The 27,672-nt window shown below is 49.2% G+C and overlaps 1 protein-coding gene and 2 pseudogenes across 1 annotated transcript; 1 reads left to right on the top strand and 2 right to left on the bottom strand.

The window, feature by feature from the left end:
- Nucleotides 1-2,421: 2,421 nt before the first annotated feature.
- On the bottom strand, nucleotides 2,422-13,041 carry LOC137840806 (janus kinase and microtubule-interacting protein 3-like). The gene is made up of 4 exons (XM_068652630.1): nucleotides 12,896-13,041; nucleotides 12,612-12,674; nucleotides 12,409-12,525; nucleotides 2,422-2,457 (listed from the first exon to the last, which is right to left on the bottom strand). Exons 1-4 carry the CDS (start codon nucleotides 12,962-12,964, stop codon nucleotides 2,422-2,424), a joined length of 285 nt encoding a protein of 94 aa, XP_068508731.1. The 5' UTR covers nucleotides 12,965-13,041.
- A 9,517-nt stretch (nucleotides 13,042-22,558) lies between these two features.
- On the top strand, nucleotides 22,559-22,766 carry LOC125979064 (U2 spliceosomal RNA; annotated as a pseudogene).
- Nucleotides 22,767-27,387: 4,621 nt separating this feature from the next.
- LOC125979065 (U5 spliceosomal RNA) lies at nucleotides 27,388-27,472 on the bottom strand (annotated as a pseudogene).
- Between the last annotated feature and the right edge of the window lie 200 nt (nucleotides 27,473-27,672).

Here is a 27,672-nt window from a genome sequence, read left to right as displayed (position 1 = left end):
GCATGGTGTTGTTCAGTGCGGGATGGTGTTGTTCAGTGCGGTATCATGTTGTTCAGTGCGGTATCGTGTTGTTCAGTGCAGTATCGTTGTGTTGTCCGTATTGTGTTGTGTTGTTAGTAATGTCTTGTGTTGTTCGTATTGTGTTGTGTTGTTCGTATTGTGTTCTGTTGTTCGTATTGTGTTGTGTTGTTCGTATTGTGTTGTGTTGTTCATATTGTGTTGTTCGTATTGTGTTGAGTTGTTCGTATTGTGTTGTGTTGTTCGGATTGTGTTGCCTTTAACACTTAGCCTCTAACACTTAGCCTCTAACACTTAGCCTCTAGCACCTAGAAGGTAAATAAATAGGAAGGAAGTGTCACGTGCTGGTGCCACCTGCGACGGGACCACGCCCCCCCCCCCTGTCAGTGGAATCACCGTCACCTGCCACGGGTTCATGGACAGCGCTATATCAGCGCCGCAAGCGCAGAACCGAGTGCCAGTCTGTCCCTTGATGCTGCTTCGCTCATCAGTCCCGGAGAAACTTGACTCGCTTGACTATTCGAAACCCCCGCAGAACCGTTTGTCCTCTCCAGCCCGATCGCCGCTCCAGCGCCGGCTGTTCCCATCATCCCCTTCCAATAAAGTCCGTCGTCACGCACTTGGCTGTACTGTCCGATCCTTAACAGTACAGACTGGCCAACGCTATGCAGTCAGCGAACGACGAGAAGGCATTGAGCCGACTGGAGCGAGCCGAGACCGCCATCAGCAGCCTGTCCGCCGACATCCGGAACCTGATCGAGGTTGGTCAGCAACAACAGCTGCAGCAGCAGGAGATGGCCCAAGCCCTCCAGAGACTGTCGGTGGCTGCGTCCCCGGCTGTCACAGCACCGCCCGTCTGCCGAGGCCAGGAGGCTCGTGGACGTCCCGGAGCCCCGCCTCGGCAACATCGAGAAGTTCAACGGCGATCCCAAGCACGTGAGGGCGTTTGTGACCAACTGTCGCATAATGTTCAGCCTCCAGCCCGTCACATTTGCGTCAGAATCAGCCAAGGTCGGGTTCGTTCTAACCCACCTCACGGGCGAGGCGCGGCTATGGGGTTTGGCAGAGTATGAAAGGATGGCCCCGGCATGCGATTCCTTCGACGCCTTCGCAGAGGAATTGCTCTGCCTGTTCGACCTGGGATCCGCCGCCGAAGACGCCGCCGAGGAACTGGCGACGCTGCGTCAAGGTAGCCGATCGGTCGCGGAGTACGCCCTTAAGTTCCAGACGTTGGCCGGCAGCAGCGGATGGAACGCGCCAGCGCTCGTTAGCACATTCCTAAACGGCCTCGCCGAGTATATGAAAGACGAACTGGTGTCTTACGATCGCCTGCGAACCCTGAAGGGCGCGATGGACTTGGCGGCCCGAGTAGACCTGCGGATCCGGACGCGGCGGCGCGATCGGGAGAGGAGGTTCCCGCGGAATCCGCGTGGCCACATTCCTCCGTCTGCTGGGGACCCGTCAACCACACCACCCGCCGAGCCCATGGATCTGGGAGGGGCTCGGGTTCCCTCGGAGGAGCACCGTCGACGCCTCTCGCTGGGCTTGTGTTTTTACTGTGGGGAGGGGGGCCATCGGGTGGCGGGGTGCCCGTTAAAAGGCCGGAGCTCACGCGGCGTCGGGGGATCCGCGTGAGCTCGACCAGCACCGGCTCTCCCAGTCCCAGCACACTCATGCTACAGGCACGTGTCCAGCTTGCGGCGGGCGACCAGAACGTGGCGGCCTTGGTGGATTCCGGCGCGGAGGGGAACATCATGGACATTAGCCTGGCGCGTCAGTGGGGTGTCGGCTTCCTCCCGCTGAGCCCGTCCATTCCCGCGCGTGCCATTGATGGCCGTCTGATTGGCGAGGTGGCTTTCGTGACGGAACCGGTTAAGGTAATGCTCTCCGGCAATCACCACGAGACCATCCAGTTTTTTCTTCTTTCCCTCCTAGGACAGCAGCTCATCCTGGGGCACCCTTGGTTGCGGCAGCACAACCCGGTGCTGGACTGGGAGGTGGGGGTGGTACGGCAGTGGAGCGAATGCTGCCATCGAGTGTGCCTGAAGGCGGCCACCAGCCCACTCGGCAGAGCCCTGCCCAGGTACAGTCCCGACATCTCCAATGTCCCAGCAGTTTATCACGAACTCAAGGAGGTTTTTAGTAAAGCCAGGGCCGCTTCTCTTCCTCCACACCGGTCCTACGATTGCGCCATCGACCTGTTGCCCGGCACCTTCCCTCCCAAGGGACGCGTCTACTCCCTGTCCGCTCCTGAGCGCCGGGCTATGGAGGAATACATCCGGGAGTCCCTGGCAGCCGGTATCATACGGCCGTCCTCTTCACCTGCGGGAGCGGGGTTTTTCTTCGTGAAGAAGAAGGAGGGCACGCTCCGCCCGTGTATCGACTACCGGGGAATAAACGAGATCACCGTAAAGAACCGATACCCTCTGCCTCTTCTTTCTTCCGCCTTTGAGAGCCTTCAGGGTGCCACCATCTTCACAAAGCTGGATCTTCGCAACGCCTACCACCTGATCCGCATCCGGGAGGGAGACGAGTGGAAGACGGCTTTCAACACCCCGAGCGGACACTACGAGTACTTGGTGGTTCCGTTTGGGCTCACCAACGCCCCAGCAGTTTTCCAGTCCCTGATAAACGACGTGTTACGAGACATGCTGGACAAATTTGTGTTCGTTTATTTGGACGACATCCTCATCTTCTCCCGCTCGCTTCCTGAGCACATCAAGCATGTTTGGGCGGTGCTGCGACGCCTCCTAGAGAATTCGCTCTACGTGAAGGCAGAGAAGTGCGAGTTCCACGCCTCCTCTGTCAAATTCCTCGGCTACGTGGTGCGTGAGGGATCCATCAAAATGGACCCTGGGAAGGTGGAGGCGGTCACGTCATGGCCTGTTCCCGAGACACGCAAGCGGCTGCAAGAATTCTTAGGTTTCGCGAACTTTTAGCGACGTTTTATCCGTGGATACAGCACGGTGGCCGCGCCACTCACCGCCCTTACCAGCCCCGCCTCCCCATACAAATGGACAGAACGGGCGGAACAGGCATTTCAGGAGCTTAAGAGGAGGTTCACATCCGCTCCCATCCTCAGAGTTCCCGATCCCGACAGACAGTTCGTGGTCGAAGTGGACGCCTCGGACGTGGGTGTCGGGGCGGTGTTGTCTCAACGTAGCCGCCAAGACGATCGTCTCCATCCGTGTGCCTTCTTTTCTCGCCGTTTGTCAGCCTCAGAAAGGAAGTATGACATCGGTAATCGTGAGCTCCTCGCCGTCAAGTTGGCTTTGGAGGAGTGGCGACATTGGCTGGAGGGCGCCACCACTCCGTTCATTGTCTGGACCGACCACCGCAACTTGGAGTATCTGAGATCGGCCAAGAGACTGAACGCGAGACAAGCACGGTGGGCTCTGTTCTTTGACCGGTTTGAGTTCTCTCTTTCCTACAGACCGGGTTCCCGTAACGCGAAGGCGGACGCCCTGTCGCGTTTGTTTCCTGGTGGGGAGGAGGGACAGGGTCCGCCTCCCACTATCCTCCCGAGCTCGGTTCGGGTGGCGGCTCTCACATGGGAGATCGAACGCCAAGTGGAAACCGCATCACGCGATCAACCCGGCCCCAGCAACTGCCCGGAGGGTCGCCTGTTCGTCCCTGAAGGCCTGCGATCGGCCGTGCTGCAATGGGCGCACGACTCACGCCTGGCCTGTCATCCCGGCGCTGCACGCACGAGGTACGTGGTGGCTCAGCGTTTCTGGTGGCCCACCTGGCAAGTGGACACCAGCGATTACGTCAGAGCCTGCTCAATCTGTAACCGCTACAAGACGTCTACTCATCCTCCGGCCGGGCTGCTTCAACCCTTGCCGGTTCGCCAGCGTCCCTGGTCTCACCTGTCAATTGACTTTGTCACAGGCCTCCCCCCCTCAGAGGGAAACACGGTGGTCCTCACGGTGGTAGACCGTTTTAGCAAGATGACACATTTCATCCCTCTGCCTAAGCTCCCATCTGCGAAGCAGACGGCGTCCATCATGGTGCGGGAGGTGTTTCGTCACCACGGTCTTCCACAAGACATCGTGTCAGACCGAGGACCTCAATTCGCGTCCACCTTCTGGATGGAGTTCTGCCGACTCCTCGGCGCCACGGCCAGCCTCTCCTCGGGGTTTCACCCTCAGTCCAACGGTCAAGCGGAGCGCCTGAACCAGGAACTGGGCAGGGCTCTCCGATGCATGGCCGCCGGGGACCAGCGCGGGTGGGTTCAACAGCTTTCCTGGGTAGAGTATGCTCACAATTCCCTTCCCACCTCGGCCACGGGACTTTCGCCTTTCCACTGCGTCTTCGGGTACCAGCCACCCTTGTTCGCCCACCAGGAGCGTGGTGCGGCGTGCCCGTCGGCCCAGGCTTGTGTCCGCCGTTGTCATCGTGCCTGGGCGAGGGGCCGGGTCACTCTTCTCCGCTCTGTTTCAGGCTACGCCCGCCAGGCAAACAAGCACCGGACGCCGGCTCCGGAGTACAGAGTGGGGCAGCGTGTGTGGCTCTCGACGCGGGATTTGCCGCTGCGAGCGGGATCCCGCAAACTGGCGCCCCGCTTTGTTGGACCGTTCCCTATCCAGAAGGTGATTGGCCCGGCCACAGTCCGTCTGCTCCTTCCAGACTCCATGAAGGTTCATCCCACGTTCCACGTGTCCCGTGTGCGGCCCATCCATGAGAGCGCGTTGGCGCCGGCGCCCGTTCCGCCGCCCCAGCTCGTCGATGGGGGCCCGGCTTACGCTGTCCGCTCCCTGCTCCGATCGCGGCGGCGTGGTCGGGGCCTACAATATCTCGTGGACTGGGAGGGTTATGACGACGCGCACCGCTCCTGGGTTCCGAGCCGCTGGATACTCGACCGTTCGCTCATCACGGAGTTCCATCGCTGTCATCCGGACCAACCGGGTCCTCGGCGCGGGCGCCCGAGGAGGGACGAGGGGACCAGGGGTGAGGGTCCGGGGAGGTCTTGCCCACCGGTACCGGGTTCTTCTGCCCCCGCGCCCGTCGAGCCTGCGTCTGGCGAGGTGTCGGACGTTTCAGCGGTGTGCTGACCCCTCCACCTGGCCGCCCGGGGTATTGCCTTCCTTTTTTTTGTTGTTGTTGTTGTTTTGTTGTTTTCGGTTCCTGGGGACGTCGGGAGCCGTCCCTTGTGGGGGGGGTTCTGTCACGTGTTGGTGCCACCTGCGACGGGACCACGCCCCCCCTGTCAGTGGAATCACCGTCACCTGCCACGGATTCATGGACAGCGCTATATCAGCGCCGCAAGCGCAGAACCGAGTGCCAGTCTGTCCCTTGATGCTGCTTCGCTCATCAGTCCCGGAGAAACTTGACTCGCTTGACTATTCGAAACCCCCGCAGAACCGTTTGTCCTCTCCAGCCCGATCGCCGCTCCAGCGCCGGCTGTTCCCCTCATCCCCTTCCAATAAAGTCCGTCGTCCCGCACTTGGCTGTACTGTCCGATCCTTAACAGGAAGGACTCACCGGTAACGTCTTTGCCCACGTCCAAGCGTTGTACTTTGTATTTTCATCCTTCTGACAGTGGAAAACATATAGCCAACAAACACCGTGGAACCTAAACGAATGAAACAAAACTATCATTTGGCCACAACCAACATTCACAGATACAACACAATGTGACGTGCGGGGTTGAGGTTAAAGGTTGAGTGAAGGGCCCTTGTTTTAAACAACTTTTTTGAAAAGGATTGGGAACAAGTAAGACGTATTTAATTTATTTAATGGGAAGTAGTAAGAGCTATTGAATTTAATCTATGTATTATATTGTATTGTATTGTATTCTGTTGTATTCTTTTGGATTGTATTCACACTAACCCTACTAAAACTTCAGCCCACAAAAACTCGCCTCTGGCGCCTAGCCTCTGGCACTTAGCCTCTAACACTTAGCCTTTAACATTTAGCCTTTAACACTTAGCCTAGAAGGTGAATAAATAGGGTTAAAGGTTGAGTGAAGGGCCCTCGTTTTAAACTACTTTTTTGAAAAGGAGTGGGAACAAGTAAGACATATTTAATTTATTTAATGGGAAGTAGTAAGACTTATTAAATTTATTTAATCTACTTTTCTTCCCAGGCAAAATTTGATGCGCTGCAATTCCAAATTTCCAAAGTGAATGAAGGAATGAAATCCTTTAAATTATGATTTTGTATAAATACTAGGCATAAACACAAAATCTACGGCACAAAATGGGCAGACTTTACTTGTTTGAAAATGACTGGTTACAAGACAGACTTCTTTAATTTATTCAATGGGAAGAAGACTTATTTAGTTTAATTGATCTATTTTTGTTCCCTGGCAAAATTCGATTTGCTGCAATTCCAAATTTCCAAAGTGAATGAAGGAAAGAAGTCGTTTAAATTATGATTTTGTATAAATACTAGGCATAGACACAAAATCTACGGCACAAAATGGGCAGACTTTACTTGTTTGAAGAGGACTGGTTACAAGACAAACTTTTCTGATGTATTTAATGGGAAGAAGACTTATTTAGTTTATTTAATCTATTTTTGTTCCCTGGCAAAATTGGATTTGCTGAAATTGTATTTTGCCAAATCTTGACTTGAGACCTGATAGGAAGTATTAAACGCTTAGTTAAATCGATACAAATTGGTAATAAGAGCGAGTAATGTTGGTTGAACCGATGAATGAAGGTTGAAAGCAATTTAAATTATGACTTTGTATAAATACTAGATATTAACAGAACATCTACTGCGCAAAATGGGCAGAGTTTACTTGTTTGAGAAGGAGTGGCTTATTCAAAACTAAGATTTATTTAATCTGTTTGTTCCCAGGCAAAATTGGATGTGATGCAATTCCAAATTTCACCACATGATGGTGCCCAATTTTGACTTCATAGGACATATTAAACACTTAGCTTGTTACTATGTTCAAGGTAATCAGATTTGTTTATTATTCTAATGGCCTTTTCAAAACTATTCTGGATTACTACTTTGGATCTATTCTACATTACTTGGCAACAACATACTCTGTAACAGATTAGGCAGTATAATCACATATGTTAACTTGAGAGTGCCCACACTCAATCTACTTATCGTGATGTGTTAAATCAATTACTGTTAGACATTATTTGTCTGATAATCTACCAAATCTTTGAGTTGAAGAATTTGTGATTTAATTAATAGCTTGTTATTATGTTCAGGGTAATCAGACTTGTATATAATTCTAATGGCCTTCTTTTGAAAACTATTCTGAATTACAACTTTGGATCTTATATTACTTTGCAACAATATACTCGGTGACGGATTAGGCAGTATAATCACATATGTTAACTTCAGTGCCCACACTGTATTTATTTATGGTTATTTGTTAAATCAAGTACTGTTAGACATGAAATAGGAAGTGTTTAACATGAATGTTATGGCTACTCACCATTGTAGCTCGCTCCTGGTCAATGATACTTGTAGCTCGCTCCTGGTCAATGATACGAGCCTCTTCTTGCAGTGGAAAACTTACAGCCAACAAACACCGTGGCCTCAACCAACATTCACAGATGTAACGCAACGCAAACTACACAAACGTAAATATTTTTAAACACAATGAGTTGTACTTACCGTGTACGCTCTAGACCAGGGGTGTCAAAGTCAAATGGATGGAGGGCCCAATAAAAAATTTAGCTACAAGCCGAGGGCCGGACTGATCGAATGTTCATTGATTTTTTTTTTAAATGACGCATGTAGTCTAGTGAACCTAATTGAACCTACTGAAAACCTAACAAATATATTCCAATATGATCAGATAAATAAAGCAATATTTTCTTATGGCTTTGTCAATAATCTTTAATTTTCAACAGACAGAAAAGACAAATTTCCTTTATATAAAAATCCCCATAACATGAACATTAAATGAAAGAAACCTGTATTATTCAAGGCACCACCAGTAACCTATATTTTCTATTTTAGCAAAAGTGAGGTAATTTACTTCAAAGAAAAAAACAATAGCAATGTTCTATTATCCACTCAACTGAAATATTTTAAAAATATAATTGGATTGAAATACAATAAAATAAAGTGCAGAAATCTGTTAATCAAAAACAACACTTTCCTCAAGGATAAGTAACATGCAGTGAAAAAAATATTAAACTTTAACTTTTAAACTTGAACTGAGTAAAAACACAAACTTTAATCAGACAGTTTTTGATGAAATCCCCCTCCTTAAATGGCCGGGCTAATTTAGCGATCTCTTCTGCCAAAATAAAACTGGCCTTGACAGCAGCCTAGCCTTGTGTTTTGGCTTTTTAGAACAGAGCCTGTCGAGATTTGAGGCCTCGTTTTAATTCCTCGGCCTTCTGTAGCCTTTGTTCCATGTCTATATTCTTGTTTTTGTCCGCGTGTTTCGTTTCATAATGTCTCAGATAATACTCTTTCAGTACCGCCACACTTTCTCCACACAGAAGACACACAGATTTTCCAGCTACCTCCGCGAACATATACTCCGACTCCCACCTTGTTTGAAACCCCCGGTTCTCAGTGTCCACCTTCCTTTTTGCCATTTATGATGGGTATCTGAGGGTTAATTTTACAGTTATGCTGACGACTGCTTTGCTAATAAACACTGAAATCAAGCAGCCTACTGCTCGGTGCTTCACCGTTGCATTGTGGGAAATGTAGTATTGGTGCGTGTGAAAGATCTGCGGGCTGCCGGCTTGCTGCGGTCTGCGGGCCGGTTCTAATAATAAATCAAGATCATCCCAGGGGCCGTACAAAACCTTCTCGCGGGCCGGATGTGGCCCGCGGGCCTTGACTCTGACATATGTGCTCTAGACGGTCCACTTGCAAGCAGAAAATAAAGATATTTCTGTTGATAGTCGTCGTGTTTGTATCCGTTGTCTCGCTCAAGGCCATTGCGCCCACAGATTTGAATTTTGGTGACAGTTCAGCCTATTGACGTCATTTCCGCGGTGTAATACCCGCATATCTGAAACGGCAAAGTTAAGAGTAGAGTTAAATAAAGTTTTTAATCAACGCAATCATTTACAACCGTTGACCAGTCGAAATAATCGTCGAAATTCGACGTTCCCCCCAAACGCCACACTCACTCGCTTTTCAGGGCAACAAAAGTACTTCTTTTTAAAAACGATGAGTTGTACTTACCGTGTACACTCTGGACGGTCCAGTTGCAAGCAGAAAATAAAAATATTTCTCTCGTTAGTCGTATGTTACCATCCGCTGTGTCTTTGTCAACATCGCCATTTTCCTACTTCCTGTTGCAAGCCACGCCCACGGATTTAAATTCTGGCGGAAGAGCCCGCCCATTGGCGTCGTTTTCGCGTATAGCAAATCCGATTGGTTGGGAAGGGGGCGCGGTTATGCAGCCGAGGGGTCCTGTGATCGGTGGGATGTAAAGTAGGCGTCGACGTCACGTCCGCGTCACGTGACCACGACGTGGCAGACGTCATATAGCAACCGCTGTTTTGTTTAGTAGACTTACAGTTGTTATGCATTGACATAATGGCGCACACTCCAAATGGATTTGAATAAATTAAATAATTCTTCTGCCCACTCCCTTTTAAACAAGTTAACTCTCCCCGCGGATTTGAATTCCGGCGGAAGTTTCGCCCATCGACGTCACGTCTGTCACGTGACCGCAACGTGGCAGATGTCATATAGCAACCGCTGTTTTGTTTTCAAAGTCAAAGTCAAAGTCAGCTTTATTGTCAATTTCTCCACATGCCAAAGACACATAAAGAAACCGAAATTTCGTTCCCCCCTATCCCACGGTGACAAGACATGGCTCACAACAGACAAACAAGTAAACAAGTATAACAAAAGCGTGCTGAATAAATAATGAATAAATAACACAACAATAAATAAATAAGTAAGAGGAGCAGAAAAAAAAGGAGCAAGTGCGCGTACAGCAGACATTCCATTTAGTAGATTTACAGTTGTTATGCATTGGCATAATGGTGTGCACTCAAAATAGATTTAAATAAATTAAATATTTCTTCTGCCCACTCCCTTTTAAACAAGTTAACTCTGCCCACGGATTCTAATTTCGGAGGAAGGTCCGTCCATTGACGTCTTGTCTGCGTCACTTGACCACGACGTAGCGACGTCATATAGTAACCGCTGTTTTGATCAGTAGACTTAGTTATTATGCGTTGACATAATGGCGCACTGGTTAGCATGTCCACCTCTTAAGCATGATGTTGCGGGTTCGACGCCTGATCAATGTTAGCCATGGAGTGAGCTGAAGTGCATGGCGCTGAAGATTTGAATCTTTGAAATGCGCTGAGGTCTGACATAACAGGCAGAATGGTTTGCCATCAAGTTCAACAAAAAATATAAACTTTCCCACTCTGATAAAAACGTCCTGTGTTCATCTACATATTTCCGTTTTGCTGTGCATCTTTTCTCTGCCATTTCGAGAGCCCAATTGACACTAATAGTTTACTGGAATGTGTTTGCCCATCCTACTTTGTGGAATTTCACCACATGCGCTTTTGACCAAAATACCAAATTGAACTCAAGTGAAGCCAACACGCACAACCCCCCCCCCCCAAACAAAGCGGGAAAAAACGAAGACGTGCGTGTTCCGCCCACGCTGGATTTATTTGCACCTTTGAAAAGACACCGTATTGCCGCAGATGTGGCAAAGAGTACTTTTGGGCATCTGAGACGGAAGGATGTCCAAAGCATCACGTCACCTGCTCTGGTCGGCATGGTGGTGGGATGTTGAGGTCAACCGCTTTGGGGTTGGCTGAATCTTTGGTCGCAGGATGCCACACACTTGAAGACAGAAGCAGAAAAGCAGAGCTAAATGCAAAATGTACTCACCGGTGACTCCAATTTTTTTCTCCCCTGAAGAAATGGATGGACGGGTGGCCCCGGCTGGCCGGTGGGACTCTTGTTATTCTGACCCTTTTTAGTGCGCGTTTGGGGCAACAACCGTTTTTTGTGGCGCTCTCTTCTGGTTCAAGAGTGCCCTGCATGTGAATTTGCCTTTCCTGCCTTCTGATTGGATGAGCGCCGGTGTGACGCGGTGCCTCTGTCACTGTGGCGGGGGGTATACGTCGGCATCGGAGCGTCTGCCAACGTCTGAGACCGGCTGGCGGTGTATCGGAAGTGTCGAGTGCGGTGCCGCTGGAGCTCACTCACCAGCTGGTGTTAGGGCCACAGAATGAAGGCCAAGGAGAAGAATAGAAAGAGAAACAGAAACTTCTCCTCCAATTGTTTGATTTGTCTCTTCTGAGCTGATGAATTCTTTCAGCTCTTTGTTCCTCTAGGACGGAGAAATGGAAAGCGGCCTTCAAAAGCCAGTAAGCGTGCAAGTAAGTGCCGGGCTGGCTTTGGGCCCTTACCTGTTGCGCGCTGTGCAGCAGATCCATTCTCTCTTGGAGGATGCAAGCGTCGCGCTCCCTCAACTCGCACATCAGGGCTCGCTTCCATTGGTCCACGGCGCTCCTAAGCTCTTCTCTCTGATCCGCCGTCAGCACGTCATTCACGCCAGCGTGGCTGGCTTTTTCGCCGTCCGTGGCGGGCCAGTCCCGCTGCGGTAGCGCCTCGTACAATATGGCCTCTAGCTCCAGGATCCTCTGGGCCGCAATCCTCGTCCATCAGTGGTCCAGCGGGAGATTTGAGGGCGGCTTACCTTATGAGCCTGGTCCATGGAACGCTTCCTGAAGTCCAACTCTTCATCCAGGTAGCCCTTCTGCTTACAGAACATATCCTAGCACAGCTCAAGGTCAGAATTGTTGGGGCACATTGCCGGAGTTCCCCTTGGCTGATGTCGCGTGTCTGTCTACCTTCTCACTTTCAATGTCCAACATCTACTGTTGAAGTGCTGACTTGGTCACTTTGATGTATTCTAACCACTGAGGAAAGGCTGCTGTCACATAAGCAGAATGCGAGAGCGTGCGTGGACGTGCCCGTTACCTTCTCGGCTAGGGTGAGAAGGGTCCTGGCGTGAATCACGACCACCTGCTCCTCGTTGGTGAGATTCTGCAAGAGCCCAAAGGCACAGCGTCAACAAGCTTCTTTCATCGCAAAGCCTTCCAAAAGTCACATTTGAGCCGCCGAGTCTCGTGGAGTGCGAACATAAGGAGTTCGACATACACTTACGGCGTTATCGCCCAGGATGTCCAGCTTCTTCATCAGATCACTGATGACGATGTCCGGGGTAAAGGCGCAAGGAGCAATGTAAGGTGTTCTGGGACCTCGGGTTAAGGTTAGGGTTGCGAGGGATGCCTTACGTACGCTCACGCCCTCGGCCTCGCAGTAGATCTGCAAAGGGCTGAGGCTGTCTGGGAAACGGACTTGCAGAAACTTCAAGACGGGGGAGCGCCATTCCCTCTCCTGAAAGGCAGAGGCATGCATCCGTCCGTCCGTCCGTCTGTCACATCTCTGGCCTCAACACGCTTGTGCGAGTCTTCCCACCTCCAGCTCCAGGATGCGGAACTCAAGCAGTTCGTTTTGGTCTCGGATATCCTGGATGTGCTCTTTCAGACGCGCTTCTTCCGCCTCCATCCGCCTGACCTGAAAAGACAGTCAGACCTCATCTGCGGGGCTTCCCGACGGGTGTGACGCCAAGCGACTCCGCCCAGCGCCTTTCTTTCCGTCACCTTTTCGGCCAACTGCTGATTGCTCTGACGCAGCAGCTGCTTCTCCTCCACCCACTTGACATTCTAGAAGAGACAAACGCGTGGACAGCTTTGGAATGTTGTGTCATTTTCATCCACAAATTCTTTGGTTGACTGGAAAATGACATTTGCTTTTCTCCGCATTTTCCCAGCCACGTTCGGGGGGGGGGGGGGGGGGGGGTTGGTCCAGTAATGCCAGACGAATGAGTGACTGAAGAATGTAGCTATTTTGTCTGAGAAAAAGGTGTGCTCATTGATGAGCTTACCTGTCCTTGTTGCGTCAGCGCTGACTCCAGATCTGCTACTCTGCTTTGATAGTGACCCATTTCTACCATCAGCTTTTCTCTGGTCTGAAAGGAGGAGGAGGGAGGCTCCTCCTCCTCCTTTCAGACCAGAGAACACCCGAGGCTGGGTGAGAACGGGGAGGCTGCGACCCGGCCGGGGGTTGCGGGAAGGGGCGCCACCTTGATTTCCTTCTCGGCGTCGTAGTCCCCTCCGCTGGTCTGGGCGAGAAGCGCGTAGGCTCGTTGCAGCGCTTGATATTCTTGCGTCAGCTGGCGGTAGCGAAGCTCCGCCTCCTCATGCACACACCAATGCAACACAGCACTAGTGTTAGGGTTTTCCAGGTTATCTTTATCGTAGGATTATGTTGGAATGCAACAGGTAATAAATACCTTACCTTGTCCTCCTTATCTCAAGGTCGTAAAACATCCCCTGACATGTTTAGACTAGAGGACAAGGGCTTTAGCCAGCCTACCCATACCCCCACTCTGTTTCTCTTAATAAATATCCACGTGCAGGAAGGAGGGCAGATTTCATTCCTGAAGCGAGTGATCTCTCCACCTGCAGGTGTCTAAAAGAACTTGCCTTGTCTCCTGTGTGGTTCTTGCAAAATAAGTTGGAGTGAGCAAATCTCTAACATTTTGGTGCCGAAACCCGGGATCCTCATACCCACCATCTGACCGGCGAAGGAGGACGTGCTGCATTGTCGACAAGCCAGCGTCCATTAGGAGGACCTGGAAGAGAAAGTCCTGGGAAGAGAATTCTTCGCTGGGCCAGCATCTTAGGTCTGCCTTCGTCTGACAGAGGTGGATTGACGGGACCCGGCAGTGCAATGAACCAGGGGACAAGTAAGTTAAAGGCCTGAAGTTGTGTGATTGTGTTGTTGCTTGTGAAACGCGTAAAAAGGAAGAAGTGCACAGGAATAAGTTTTGTGGAAGGAGGGGGTGTTGTAGAGTCCCCCTCTGGATGAGGTGTCTCTTTTGGAGCAGTGGTTCTCAAACTGTTTTAAAATCTCAGTACCTCCGTGAATCATTATTTGACGACCACTGTTCTAGGGAGTACAACCTCGCGTTGGCAGGGCTGGGGACAAGGACTTTTGTCTTTAGTTCCCAGGGAAGGTGGGGGGTGTTGTAGAGTCCCCTCACTGGATGAAGCAGCTCCTTTTTTTAAAAAAAAGGAGGACTTCGCGTTGGCAGGGCTGGGGACAAGGACTTTTGTCTTTAGTTCCCAGGGAAGGTGGGGGGTGTTGTAGAGTCCCCTCACTGGATGAAGCAGCTCTTTTTTTTTTTAAAAGGAGGACTTCGCGTAGGCAGGGATAACTTGTGTGATTGAGTGTGTGACTGGTAGGATAAATTGACTAAGAAGCAGTTCTAGCGTTGATCCACGGCAATAAAACAGGCTAGTAATCTGTCGAAAGGTCAATTTAAACCTGCATTGAGGATCCTCAAAGAAAAAAAATTGAAAAAAAAATGTAAAACCTTAAACTACTGAAATTAAGATGGGAAAAAAGAACGGTAAATCTCTTGCTCTGCTCTTCTTTAAAACGAGAAGTTCATAGCAAGTAGATTTCTTAATTGTATGGAATACATGCTGAAGTGGTAGAAGTGCTAGAGTGTGGTTGAAATCTTCACAAAGAGATGAGAACGAATTCAAGAGACAAAAGCTAGAAAGATGAAAACTGATGCGGTCACAAGTGTTTGTCAGACCAGGAGACAATAAGGCCCCTGTGAGCAGGTGCAAGGCCGCAGCTCAAGCCGCGGCTCAAGCAAGGGGCAAGAGGAGTTTCCGGTCCTATGCAAATCATGTATCGAAATTTAAAAGATCTGAAACCTCTCCCATATGACAGCAAAACATGTCATTGTCAGGTTATCAAAAATCGTTTTAGATTGTTAGAGCCCCTGTCCACACAAGAAGTATGACAATGCTGTTTGTAGGCCCAATTACAAATGAATAGGGATCAAATTGTGTTACACTGAAGTTAAAATATGCAAATCAAGTGGTAAAGAAATGCAACTTGCTTCTAGAAGATAAATAAATAAAAGTAGAATGTGCTGTCCTCGTGTGCATGGGAGGGACCAGCTCATGATCGACCACAGGAAATGGCCAGCCTGTGACGAATCATTGGTGCTGGGAACTACCTTTTGCATGCGAGAGCTGTGTATGTGTGTGCGTATATGTTAAAATGATGAACATTGGCTAAAGTTTTAGTATAAAAAAATTTGCTAGACTGTGGTCTATTCAATTTACACCGCAGAACAGAAACAATTTTGACAGATAAAAATGAAAGAAAAAGAGAGAAATCTGTTTGCGAACAGAAAATAATCCACACTAGTGCATGTTAGTGTCAAGCCCTCATGAGAAATTCGGAGTTAACAAAACAACAGAACATGCTTTCAGGAATTGGGAGAAGCTAAATTGTGAATTTAAGATTTTGCAATGCTACATTTAATAGGAATAATTGATTGGTTGTGTTATAAGATTATGCAAATTTTTAAATGCAAGCTAAATCTGAGAGATTGAGTTCTTCAAATTTAAAAACAAAGAAAAGAAATTCAGATTAATTTGCCAATTGTTTGTTTTAGTTAAGTTTTTTTGAATTGGTGGATTGTTCTACCAGGAAACCTGAGTTGAAAATGATATATGAATGTTGTGTGGTGAGCTTGGATGAATTGGGACCAATGTGATAGAAAGACTCCTTTTTGGAGACTGTGTGTGAGATGCAAATGAACATTGATGAATGATAGCCTGAATGAAAAGAAATTACAGGTTGAATGGTTGAAGTCGTTGGCGACTACTATAGAAAATTAGTAGAGCGACTTCGATGAAAGAGTGATTTTGAGCAGGTTGAATGTTAGAAAGAAACACATAGCTTTTGGATTGATAATTAACTAGAAGAAAAAAAACTGGAGAACCAGTAACACATGCAGAAGATGTGTGAACTGAGAAATTGAGAAGTGTTTTGGAAAGAAAGTCAACTTAAATGATGATGGAATCGTATGTAGTAAAGAACGCATTCTCCCAAAAAGTTTGTCAAGGTGTGAGGCATGGGCGTTGCCAAGCCTCAAAAAGGGGGGAGTGAGTAGGACAGATAGTGGAAGATAGTAATAATACAACACGTTATGACAATGAATTTTCGAATACATTTGGTGATATATTGTGGTAATTTTTTTGTTCTGGTGTAGATAGGTTAGCAACACGAGAGATTTAGAGGTTCAAAAGAAAGACAGTTAAAAGAAAACATTTTTGATTTGGACAATTGCAGGCTAACAGGAACATGAGAACGATAAGAACTACGAGGTGGGATCCAATTTCATTGGGGAGATTGAGAATTCACAGCACCATACTCTAAGTCACATTTTTGAGCAAGCATGACAATAACATGTGAGAGGTCAAGACATACAGATCAGGGCTTGATGTGGAAAGCAGACCTCGATGAGTTGATTTTCAATAATGATACTGAAGACAACATACTGTCCGATTAAATTGGAACTATAGATAAAATGTAGCTCAAAAATAGGATGAGTTGCAGGATTTACGATATAAAACCGAGACCGCTGTTATTAGGAGAATTTGAAGTTTGGTAAATAAACGTTACCAGCAAATTGATGGAAGCAGCTACATTTGGAAATAGTCTTACAAGTTTGATGTCCCAGCCTGTCATTCTCAGTGTCAGAGTCCCTGAAACCCAATCCGAGACTTCGCCTGCAGCCGTGAACAACTACAAAATGGTGCCTGGCTCTGAAGCACCTTTGACCTTTGGCGAAGGACAAGAAAAGACTGCTGTTGTGCTTGGAGGAGGACAAGTACACTCCGGAGGACAGACAACATCCTCGGGGACGAGAAAAGACAGTGAAAAGCGGAGGAACTCACAATGATGAAAATTGACTCATTTGAACAATGGACTCATTCAAGAGTGATGGATGGGGTCGCTCTGAAGCAACAACAAAAGAACACCAACTTGAGAGGGTGAAGTGCGGCAAAAAGATATGGACTTGGAGTGTCCGACAACCAAATCGCACTCCTTGCTACGGCGTTCCCAAATTTGGTGAAGCTTGGTTCAAAGTGGAAGGGAGGTTCATTGTGCACTGAGTTTGACAGAACTGAGGAGATTTGATAAATAAATAAATAAAAATTTGAAAAATACGTAGGGCTACAGATTATAATCAGAGATTGAACAGATTTGGATAAAACAAATAGGCTAAAACGGTAGGAAACAAGAGCAAGATCTGATATTTTGGCTCATCAAGCTTAAAACGTAGAGGTCGAGTTATATAAATTCAATGACCCCCGCCTCCCCCGGGACGTGGGAAAAGCTCTGCCGGAGGTGGGAGTTGAAGCTCTTCCTGACAGGAGATTCTGCCAGACGTTCCCAGCAGACCCTCACAGAGTGTTTGGGTCTGCCAGGTCGGACCAGCATCTTCCCCCACCATCGGAGCCAACCCACCACCAGGTGGTGATCAGTTGACAGCTCCGCCCCTCTTTTCTCCCGAGTGTCCAAAACATGCGGCCGCAAATCTGATGACACAACTACAAAGTCCTGGTGCCATTGCCCACGTGAGCATTGAAGTCACCCAGTAGAACGATGGAGTCCCCAGAAGGAGCGTCTCCAGCACTTCCTCCAGGGACTCCAAGAAGGGTGGGCATAGACACAAACAACAGTCAGGACCCGTCCCCCCCACCTGAAGGCGGAGGGAAGCTACCCTCTCGTTCACCGGGGTGAACCCCAATGTGCAGACGCCCAGCCGGGGGGGCAATAAGTATACCCACCACATCTGCTCGACACATCTCACCGTGGGCAACTCCAGAGTGGAAGAGAGTCTAGCCCCTCTCGAGAGGGCTTCTACCGGAACCCAAACTGTGCGTGGAGGCTAGTCCGACTATATCTAGTCAGAATTTTTCTGCCTCGCACACCAGCTCGGGCTCCTTTCCAGCCAGAGAGGTGATATTCAAAGATGAGGTTGATCAAAGATGGCGGCGCCCTGTGAGGCTGCGGCCAAGCCGGCTCCCGATAAAAATGTGTGTTTTGTGTTAAATGTACCGTCCAAATCGTCTCCGAGAATCGCATACGACAGAAGTACACTATTGGGACTTAGAAGCAACAACTGCACAAAGGATATATCCGGAGTTAACTTTGCCATGGATCGTGAAACTCTTCGCGGTCTTGGAATAATGTCCCGAGACAAAGGAACCTCCGAGGCAGCGGGCTCCCCCTCCCCCACCAGCCGACACTGGAAGCAGCTGAAGCGGGGGTGGAGTCTGAGCACACGCCGGAGGAGAAGGCGAGGTTCCCGAGCCGGCATCACACACCGACTAAAGAGAAACCCTCACAAAACAGCACTTCCATCTATTCTCCTTTCAAACGTGCGGTCGTTGGAAAATAAAATGGACTATCTCAAGCTGGACTTAACTACAGAACGAAAGGTGAGAGAATGCAACGCGGTCATCCTCACAGAGACGTGGCTTCACAACAACGTTCCGGACAGCGCCATTAAACTGGATGGGTTTACAACTTTCCGCGCGGACAGAAACCACGCCAGCACGGGTAAATCTCGAGGAGGTGGTGTGTGCATTTACATTAACAACAACTGGTGTACAAACGCTGTCGTTACTACAAGTCACTGCTCAGAGAACATTGAGTTTTTAACCCTCAACTGCGGTCCATTCTACCTACCACGTGAATTCAATACCGTCAACATCACAGCTGTTTACGTCCCCCCCAGCGCTAACACAAAGGACGCACTCTCCATACTGTACAAGTCTGTGAGTACACTACAGAACACACACCCGGACTTGGTCTGCATAATCGCTGGCGATTTCAACCAGGCCAAATTGAAAACAGTAATGCCACACTTCCACAAGTGTGTGAACTTTGCAACAAGGGGAGAAAACACACTTGACCAGGTCTACACAAACATCAGACAGGCCTTCAGGGCGGTTCCCCACCCCCACCTGGGTTCATCAGACCATCTCTCTGTTATGCTAATTCCAGCCTACAGACCTCTGTTGACGAGAAGCAAACCAACTGTGAAGCAGATCAGGGCCTGGCCAGAGGGCTCCACAGCAGCTCTACAGGACTGTTTTGAACGCACAGACTGGTCTGTCTTCAGGGAGGCGGCCACCACCAACCAGGACGTCAACCTCACCAGGGAGGTACGTGAGCTCCTGAGGGCACGCAACACTGCTTTCAAGTCTGGGGACAAGGAGGCCCTCAAGACTGCTAGGGCCAACTTGCACCGGGGCGTGAGAGTAGCCAAGCGTGCATATGGTCAAAAAATCAACTCACACTTCACTGACACAAAAGACCCAAGACGCCTGTGGCAAGGCATCCAGTCAGTCACAGACTACAAACCATCCCCCCCACCGTGTGAGGACAACATAGACTTCCTCAACTCTCTCAACACCTTCTTCAGCCGGTTTGAAGAAAACAACACCACAACACCCACAAAAACCCCAGTACACCCAGACAGCACAACACTTCAACTGGACCCAGCGGACGTGAAGAGGACCCTACTCAAGGTGAACCCCAGGAAAGCTGCAGGTCCAGACAACATACCCGGGCGCGTGCTCAGAGACTGTGCAGACTCACTCACTGACGTCCTCACAGACATCTACAACACCTCTCTGAACCAAGCCATCATACCAGCAATTTTCAAAGCTACCACCATCGTACCACTACCCAAGAAGTCACCGGCATCATCACTGAATGACTACAGACCCATAGCACTCACTTCCATCATGATGAAGTGCTTTGAGAGACTGGTGAAGACCCACTTAACATCCACCCTCCCCACTACTCTGGACCCATACCAATTTGCCTACCGCCCCAAGCGCTCCACTGATGACGCCATAGCAACAGCACTCCACCTCTGCCTGGCTCATCTGGAGAACAAAAACAGTCACGCGTGGATGCTGTTCATTGACTTCAGCTCTGCGTTCAACACAGTCATCCCCCAACATCTGGTGAACAAGCTGAGTACAATAGGCGTCAGCACTCCACTGTGCAACTGGCTGCTGGACTTTCTAACGAACAGACCGCAGACAGTCAGAGTCGGAAGCAACTCCTCAGCGACCACCGTCATAAACACCGGGGTGCCGCAAGGATGTGTGCTATCCCCCCTGCTGTTCACGCTGATGACCCACGACTGCTCTGCCAGATTTGAAACGAATCACATCATCAAATTTGCAGATGACACAACAGTGGTGGGCCTCATCAAAGACAACGATGACTCAGCATACAGAGAGGAGGTACAGCAACTCATCACCTGGTGTGATAGGAACAATCTGCTTCTCAACGTAAACAAAACAAAAGAAATCACTGTGGACTTCAGAAAGAAACAACCAACACACATCCCACTCATCATCAACGGCAGTGCAGTAGAGTCTGTGAAAAGCACAAAGTTCCTGGGAGTGCACATCACTGATGACCTCTCATGGACTACCAACACCACTGCACTGGTCAAGAAGGCGCAGACACGACTCCACTTCCTGAGACGGATGAGAAGAGCCGACCTCCCCACCTCTGCTCTCACCACCTTCTACAGAGGTGCTATTGAGAGCATCCTGACCAGCAGCGTCTCTGTTTGGCATGGCAGCTGCCTAGCTGCAGACAAAAAGGCGCTGCAGAGGGTGGTGAGGACAGCAGAAAAGATCATCAGGTCACCCCTTCCAGCCATTCAGGAACTGTACACTTCACACTGTACCAAGAGGGCAATGGACATCATCAAAGACACTACTCATCCTGCACACAGACTGTTCTCCTTTCTACCATCAGGGAAGCGGTACCGCAACCTGCGGTCCCGCACAAGCAGACTGAGTAACAGCTTCTTTCCTCAAGCCATCAGACTCATGAACACACTGAGGAAAACCACTTGAAGATTCCAAAGTCACCATGCCACTTGGCACTTTACTCTTGCACCTTATATACAGTTATACACTTTTTCACTTTACTTCTATGACCACTGATTGTACTTCTGCTGCTGTGTATGTATGTGTGTGTGTGTGTGGGTCTGTATTGTCAATACTCTTATTACACACCGTGTGTGTGTGTGTGTGTGCGTGTGAATGTGAGAGAGAGTATTTTATTGTATAGTACTGCACATGTTTATCAGCATGTTTTTAGTTAATCTGCACATTGGAGACTGGTAAAATGCAATTTCAAACTTCTGTGGTAACCCTGTTACAGAGATCTTTGACAATAAAGTAAACTTGAACTTGAACTTGAACTTGATATTCCATGTCCCAAGAGCTAGCTTCTGCAGCCGGGGATCAGACCGCCAAGGTCCCTGCCTTTGGCCACCGCCCAGCTCACACTGCACTCGACCCCTTTGGCCCCTCGCACAGGTGGTGAGCCCATGGGAAGGGGGACCAACGTTTCCTTTTCGGGTTGTGCCCGGCCGGGCCCCATGGGCGAAGGCCCGGCCACCAGACGCTCGCCTTCGAGCCCCGCCTCCAGGTGCAGCACAACCAACGTGTGGAAAAGATAATGCGCACGACATTTTTTCTCAAAAGCATAACTTGAAAGAAGGTCCAAACCAGACAAACAGCAGAGGATGGTTTTGATCTATCCACCTCTGGGTTATGGGCCCAGCACGCTCCCGCTGCGCCACTCTGCTGCTCAGTGCTAGCAATTCATCAAGTCCTCTAATCGGCTAACAAGCATTCGGTTCCAACTCGTAACTGGATTCTGACTGTCACTCATTACATTATGAACAAAGCTCAGTCGGGCAGCACTAACCTGGATGCTGGTGGAGAAACCAACTTTTTATCCACTTTCACATTTTATTAGAAATGTCAACAAAATTCAATGTTGAAATTGCAGTTGGTAGGTAGTGTCGCTGAAGCGCTGGATTTAGGCTCTCAGTCTCTACTAAGGCGTGCGTTCAAATCTTGTGTTAGTTCCGCTCTATTCTTCTGGCCTGACTCCTTTTGGCGCAGCCGTTGTACATATGATGACCCTGGAAAGTTCTTGGCAAATTCTCAATCTTTGCCTTTCATGTTCATCGGGTCTACCATTTTAATAGGTATCTACACTGTGTATTTGGATAGAGACTGGTCAAAGGGGACACATACATGCCTCGTGAACTACTACATGCATTACTGTGGATGAAGAAGAGTGAACAAATAAGTCATCAGACAAGTTTGCCGATTTTTTAGTGCCCATTAGAGCAGCACTCTGTTCCGTACTGTAACCTGTTAGGTTTGTTCCCAGTTCTTTATCTTTAATGCTCGATATGCTAACAGTAATTACCAAGAGAAAGCCTTCACAGTTTAACTATTTAATGTATGCCAAAATGATTGATGCACAGCTGTGGAGCCCTTTCTGCGAGATGCAGAAGAAGGTTCCTCTCCCAGCGCCAAGGTTCCTGCTCTTATACTACTCTGGCCGCCTTCCTGCAAGGAGGCGACTGCCTAGCCTGTGTGATAATGTGTGACCTTGTCATCTTAACCGAGAGCGACTTCTACATATGTGCAAAGGGTTTCATAGAGTAGAGAAAGCTAATAAAGCAAGAAAAGTGTTACAGCGATATAATGGCATAGCTCAAGCTCCCTAGCTAATCACATGTGCCAAAGAGGCCTATTCTAACAAACCGTTGGTGAGAATGGGTAGACGGGGAAGCCTGTAAGCGAGTCCCTCACTCGCCTACTCCATCGCTTCTCTGCCTTTTGGCTAAGATAAAGTGTAGTATCTGTTCTTGGGTTTGGGGGATTAAGAGAGCTGACCGTAGAAGAGAGAATTTTAACCATAAAAGTGGTGATTTTACCCTTGCTTTTACTAATCAGTTCTGTTTTCATCCCAGCAAGTAAGTTGCTTTTAGAATTGGACCGAGCCATTTTTTACTTCACCTGGAAATCCAAGTCAGAGGGACTGAAGAGGGACACCATGAAGAAAAAGAAAAAAAAACAGAGGAGAAGGAGTCCCGAACTTAAAACTCTTCCTCGGAAGCAGATATGTTGCCCTGCACCTGCGAAGCGCGCTCGTTACACCAAATGCATCGAAAAGCCAAGCAATGACACGATTCTGGATGGGCTCATACTGTCACGGTCGGGTGGTGGAGCATGGAGCAGGACGACCAAGTGCAGCTTGGACCAGGGTTTATTGAAGCAACTCAAAATACAGACTCGGTAAACTGACATGACTTAAACAATAACTTGACTGACTGACCGGGACGTGGAACAAGAAGACAGCAGGACATGACGGCACCAAGACAGGACGACACACCGAACGACAGGAACCAAAACAAATGACCAAAACCAATGACCAAAACCAATGATCCGACAGGGAGAGAGGGGCAGACAGGACTTTTATACACGACAGGTAACGAGAGGCAGGTGGGAACAATCACACTGATCATGGGCACACAGGAGGGGAGGGGCGAGCACACAGACAGAAACCAAGACAGACACATAGTGGAGCAGGGCGAGACGTGACAAATACCTCCGGAAACTAAAGCTAATACCCATCGACCAATGAATTCCTGTGTCTTTTAACGCGCCACCTTCTTATTTCTTCACCAAAATGTTTTTGAGGAACTTTAAATTAGAGCAAGAAAATAGTGACATTTTAACAAGTCACAGATCTATGATCTCTGTCGTACAGCGGGAAGTGGTTTGTCCAGTGCTCGGACCCGCATTCGGCGAGCCCACAACAGTTTGGCACAACGTCAACCACCCCGCCCTCTCGAAACAAACTTGTTGGGACCTGTCGTGGATGGTGGCCCATGATGGCCTCCCAGTCAGGTCCGTTATGCACTCCCGGGGCATATCAGCGCTCTCAACGTGCCCCCGACCTGGCTGTGGCGCCCAGGAGTCAGTGTGGCACCTGCTCAGGTAGTTCATGGCTGCCGTATACCTGTGGGCGACCTGCAGTTCCCGGCAAGGGAAGTGTTGAATGCAGACATCAACATCTCAACAGACCCTTCGCACCCAGGTTGCAGCCTGTTTGAACTACTCCCCTCCGGACGCCGTTATAGAGCTCTGTACACTAAAACCAGCAGACACAGAGACAGCTTCTTCCCCCAGGCTGTCGCTCTGATGAACTCACACCACTCTTAGAGTCTCAGAGTCATTACTGTGCAATAACATCCCACTTTCCACACCTTTTTTGTTTACACTGTTTGTACTATGTGTCCTCTCTGCATCCATTGCAGCCTGGTCATCCTAGAAGAGGGACCCTCCCATCTGTGGTCTCTTCTCAAGGTTTCTCATTTCCCCTAGCTGGAGTTATGAGTTTTTCCTTGCCCTCTTGGGAGTTTAAGATCAGTTTAAGATCAGGGGATGTTTGAGAATATCTTTCATTTTTCACATGTTGTTGTTAGTCACCTAAATGTTGAACAGAGGCTGTGATTTACCGAAGTCAAATTCCTTGTTTGGCACGCTCAAACATGGCGAATAAAAAACTCTTGAATCTTGAATCTTGAACCTTGTACTCTATGGGGTGAGCCCGTTGAAAATCAAGTAAGAAGACTTTACAAAGCAGTGGCTCACTTTTGCTGCCATCAAAGACGCCATGTGGACTTCCAGAAATTTGCTGGTAAGGAGGCACAGACAGACAAGGAAATGTTGGAATTGGGCTAAAATGGTGCACGAAAACAGTGTGTATTCACCTTTATATTTTGCTTCATGTAGCCTTATCAAAATGAATAAAACTTCTCTCTGTATGTGCATTCACGTGTAACATTGAAGGAGGTAGATATTTTGTTTCAATATTTAAATAAATACCATCATTGTCTATTAAGACACTAAAAGTTGATGGAACATTTTTTTTGTAGGGCTGCTGTGTTTTAACAAGGAAAGACTCATGTGCTTATGGATGAAGACGACTTGTACTTGTGATTGTGCTTGTGAACAGTAAAGAGGAGTGCTTGTGCAATTGACAGGGTTGGTTATTGTTTTTTATTTAAAAACAATATTTTTTGCCAAATTACAATAGACTGGCATGTGCCAATTCAAATGGGTCCCACCAGAAGTTAAACTGCATTGATAAACGAAGCCCCTTCGTTAGTCATCACTTTACCGTGGAGGAGGGGTTTGCACGCCCCAATGATCCTAGCAGCCATCTTGTCTGGGGCTTCATGCCCCTGGTAGGGTCATCCATGGCAAACGGATCCTAGGTGAAGGGCCAGACAAAGCACGGCTCTCACAAGCCCCTTATGAAGAAAAACATAAATGGATTTTGTTTTCCCTCGCCCGGACGCGGGTCACCGGGCCCCACATCTGGAGCCAGGCGTGGAGGTGGGGCTCGAAGGCGAGCGTCTGGTGGCCAGGCCTTCGCCCACGGGGCCCGGCTGGGCACAGCCCGAAAAGGAAACATGGGTCCCCCTTCCCATGGGCTCACCACCTGCCGGAGGGGCCAAAGGGGTCGGGTGCAGTGCAAAATGGGCGGCGGAAAAAGGCAGGGACCTTGGCGGACCGATCCCTGGCTGCAGAAGCTGACTCTTGGGACATGGAATATCGCCTCTCTGACTGAAAAGGAGCCCGAGTTGGGCGTGGGAGGAGTTTGGCGAGGCCATGGAGAATGACTTCCGGATGGCTTCGAGGAAATTCTGGTCCACCATCCGGCGTCTCAGGAGGGGGAACCAGTGCACCGTCAACACTGTTTACACTGGAGATGACGTGCTGCTGACCTCGACACGGGACGTCGTGAGTCGGTGGGGAGAGTACTTTGAAGACCTCCTCAATTCCACCGACACGCCTTCCATTGTGGAAACAGGGCCTGGAGACTCTGAGGTGGACTCTCCAATCTCTGGGGTCGAACTCACTGAGGTAATCAAAAAAGTCCTCTGGGGCATGGCCCCGGGGGTGGATGAGATCCGCCCAGAGTTTTTAAAGGCTCTGGATGTTGTGGGACTATCATGGCTGACACGCCTCTACAGCATTGCGTGGACATCGGGGACGGTGCCTCTGGATTGGCAGACTGGGGTGGTGGTTCCCCTCTTTAAGACGGGAGACCGGAGGTTGTGTTCCAACTATGGGGGAACCACACTCCTCAGCCTCCCTGGTAAGGTCTATTCAGGGGTGCTGGAGATGATGGTCTGTCGGGAGGTCGAACCTCGGATTAAGGAGGAGCAGTGTGGCTTTTGTCCTGGCCATGGAACAGTGGACCAGCTCTACACCCTGGGCAGGATCCTCGAGGGGGCATGGGAGTTCGCCCAACCTGTCCACATGTGTTTTGTGGACTTGGAGAAGGGGTTCAATCGTGTCCTTCGGGAAGTTTTGTGGAGGGTGCTTCGGGAGTACGGGGTGCTGAGCCAACTGATAAGGGCGGTTTGGTCCCTGTATCACCAATACCAGAGTTTGGTCCGCATTTCTGGCAGTAAGTCAGATTCTTTCCCAGTGAGGGCTGGACTCTGCCAAGGCTGCCCTTTGTCACCGATTCTGTTCATAATGGTTATGGACAGAATTTCTAGACGCAGCCAAGGCGTTGAGGGGGTCCAGTTCTGGGACCTCAGCATTGCGTCTCTGCTTTTTGCAGATGACGTGGTGCTGTTGGCTTCTTCAAGCCGTGATCTCCAGCTCTCACTGGGGTGGTTCGCAGCCGAGTGTGAAGTGGTCGGGATGAGGGTCAGCACCTCCAAATCCGAGGCCATGGTCCTCGGTCGGAAAAGGGTGGGATGCCCTCTCCGGATCGGGGATGAGATCCTGCCCCAAGTGGAGGAGTTCAAGTATCTTTGGGTCTTGTTCACGAGTGAGAGCAGGATGGAGCGCGAGATCGAGAGGCGGTTTGGTGCAGCGTCGGCAGTAATGCGAACTCTGTACTAATCCGTCGTGGTGAAGAGAGAGCTGAGACAAAAGGCAAAGCTCTCAATTTACCGGTCGATCTACGCTCCTACCCTCAACTATGGTCACGAGCTTTGGGTCGTGACCGAAAGAACGTGATCCAGAATACAAGCGGCCGAAATGAGTTTCCTCTGCAGGGTGTCCGGGCTCTCCCTTGAGAAGCTTGGTCATCCGGGAGGGACTCGGAGTAGAGCCGCTGCTCTTCTACGGTGAGAGGAGCCAGATGAGGTGGCTCAGGCATCTCATCAGGATGCCTCCTGGACGCCTCCCTTTGGAAGTGTTCCGGACATGTCCCACCGGTAGGAGACCTCGCGGGCGATCCAGGACGTGCTGGAAAGACTATGTCTCTCGGCTGGCCTGGGAACGCCTTGGGATTCCCCGGGTTGAGTTGGATGAAGTGGCTGGGGAGAGGGAAGCCTGGGAGTCCCTCCTAAAGCTGTCTCCCCCTCGACCCAACCCGGATAAGCGGAATAGGATGGATAAATGGATGGATGATAAACGAGGTTTTAAACGTGATTGTCTGTCTGCACTCGGCATAATTTCTCTGTTTATGTGAACATGTTCACACGTGCCGGTATGAATTATGTGAACGTATGATTGTTGCACGGAGTATGATATAGGCGGCTATCCGTTGCAATATTGATATTCTTTCGCAGAGCATCAACAAATTGAGATATACTCTTATTGTTCCTCTCCACGGAAATGGTATACTCTTTATTGTTCCTCTCCACAGAAATCTTTAGTAAAAGGCGAAAGATTTATTCGATCTGAAGAGAAACGAGTGATCTGAAAATCTGAGTCAAAACGGGCCACCCCACTGCTGGTCTCACTAAATTCACAGGCGGTCTCACACTCAAATTGCAGCAACCATTCCTTCTAATACAAACAATAGAAGTTGATGGATTTACTATACTTACAAGGACTCAAGCAAAATAGAATGTTTAAACGAGTATTTTGTGTTCATTAATGTCTCACTTACTTTAAA

This window comes from Syngnathus scovelli, chromosome 12, assembly GCF_024217435.2.
Source record: "Syngnathus scovelli strain Florida chromosome 12, RoL_Ssco_1.2, whole genome shotgun sequence".
Lineage (NCBI taxonomy): Eukaryota > Metazoa > Chordata > Actinopteri > Syngnathiformes > Syngnathidae > Syngnathus > Syngnathus scovelli.
This window is presented reverse-complemented; position numbering and strand designations above follow the sequence as displayed.

What these genes read in the sequence shown, in the direction of transcription:
- LOC137840806 (XM_068652630.1), bottom strand. Translation starts at nt 12,964, where the DNA reads ATGGTAGAAATGGGTCACTATCAAAGCAGAGTAGCAGATCTGGAGTCA. An exon ending in CGCTGACGCAACAAGGACAG is followed by an intron (nt 12,675 to 12,895) that starts GTAAGCTCATCA and finishes TGTCTCTTCTAG; the next exon opens with AATGTCAAGTGGGTGGAGGA. An exon ending in ATCAGCAGTTGGCCGAAAAG is followed by an intron (nt 12,526 to 12,611) that starts GTGACGGAAAGA and finishes CTGTCTTTTCAG; the next exon opens with GTCAGGCGGATGGAGGCGGA.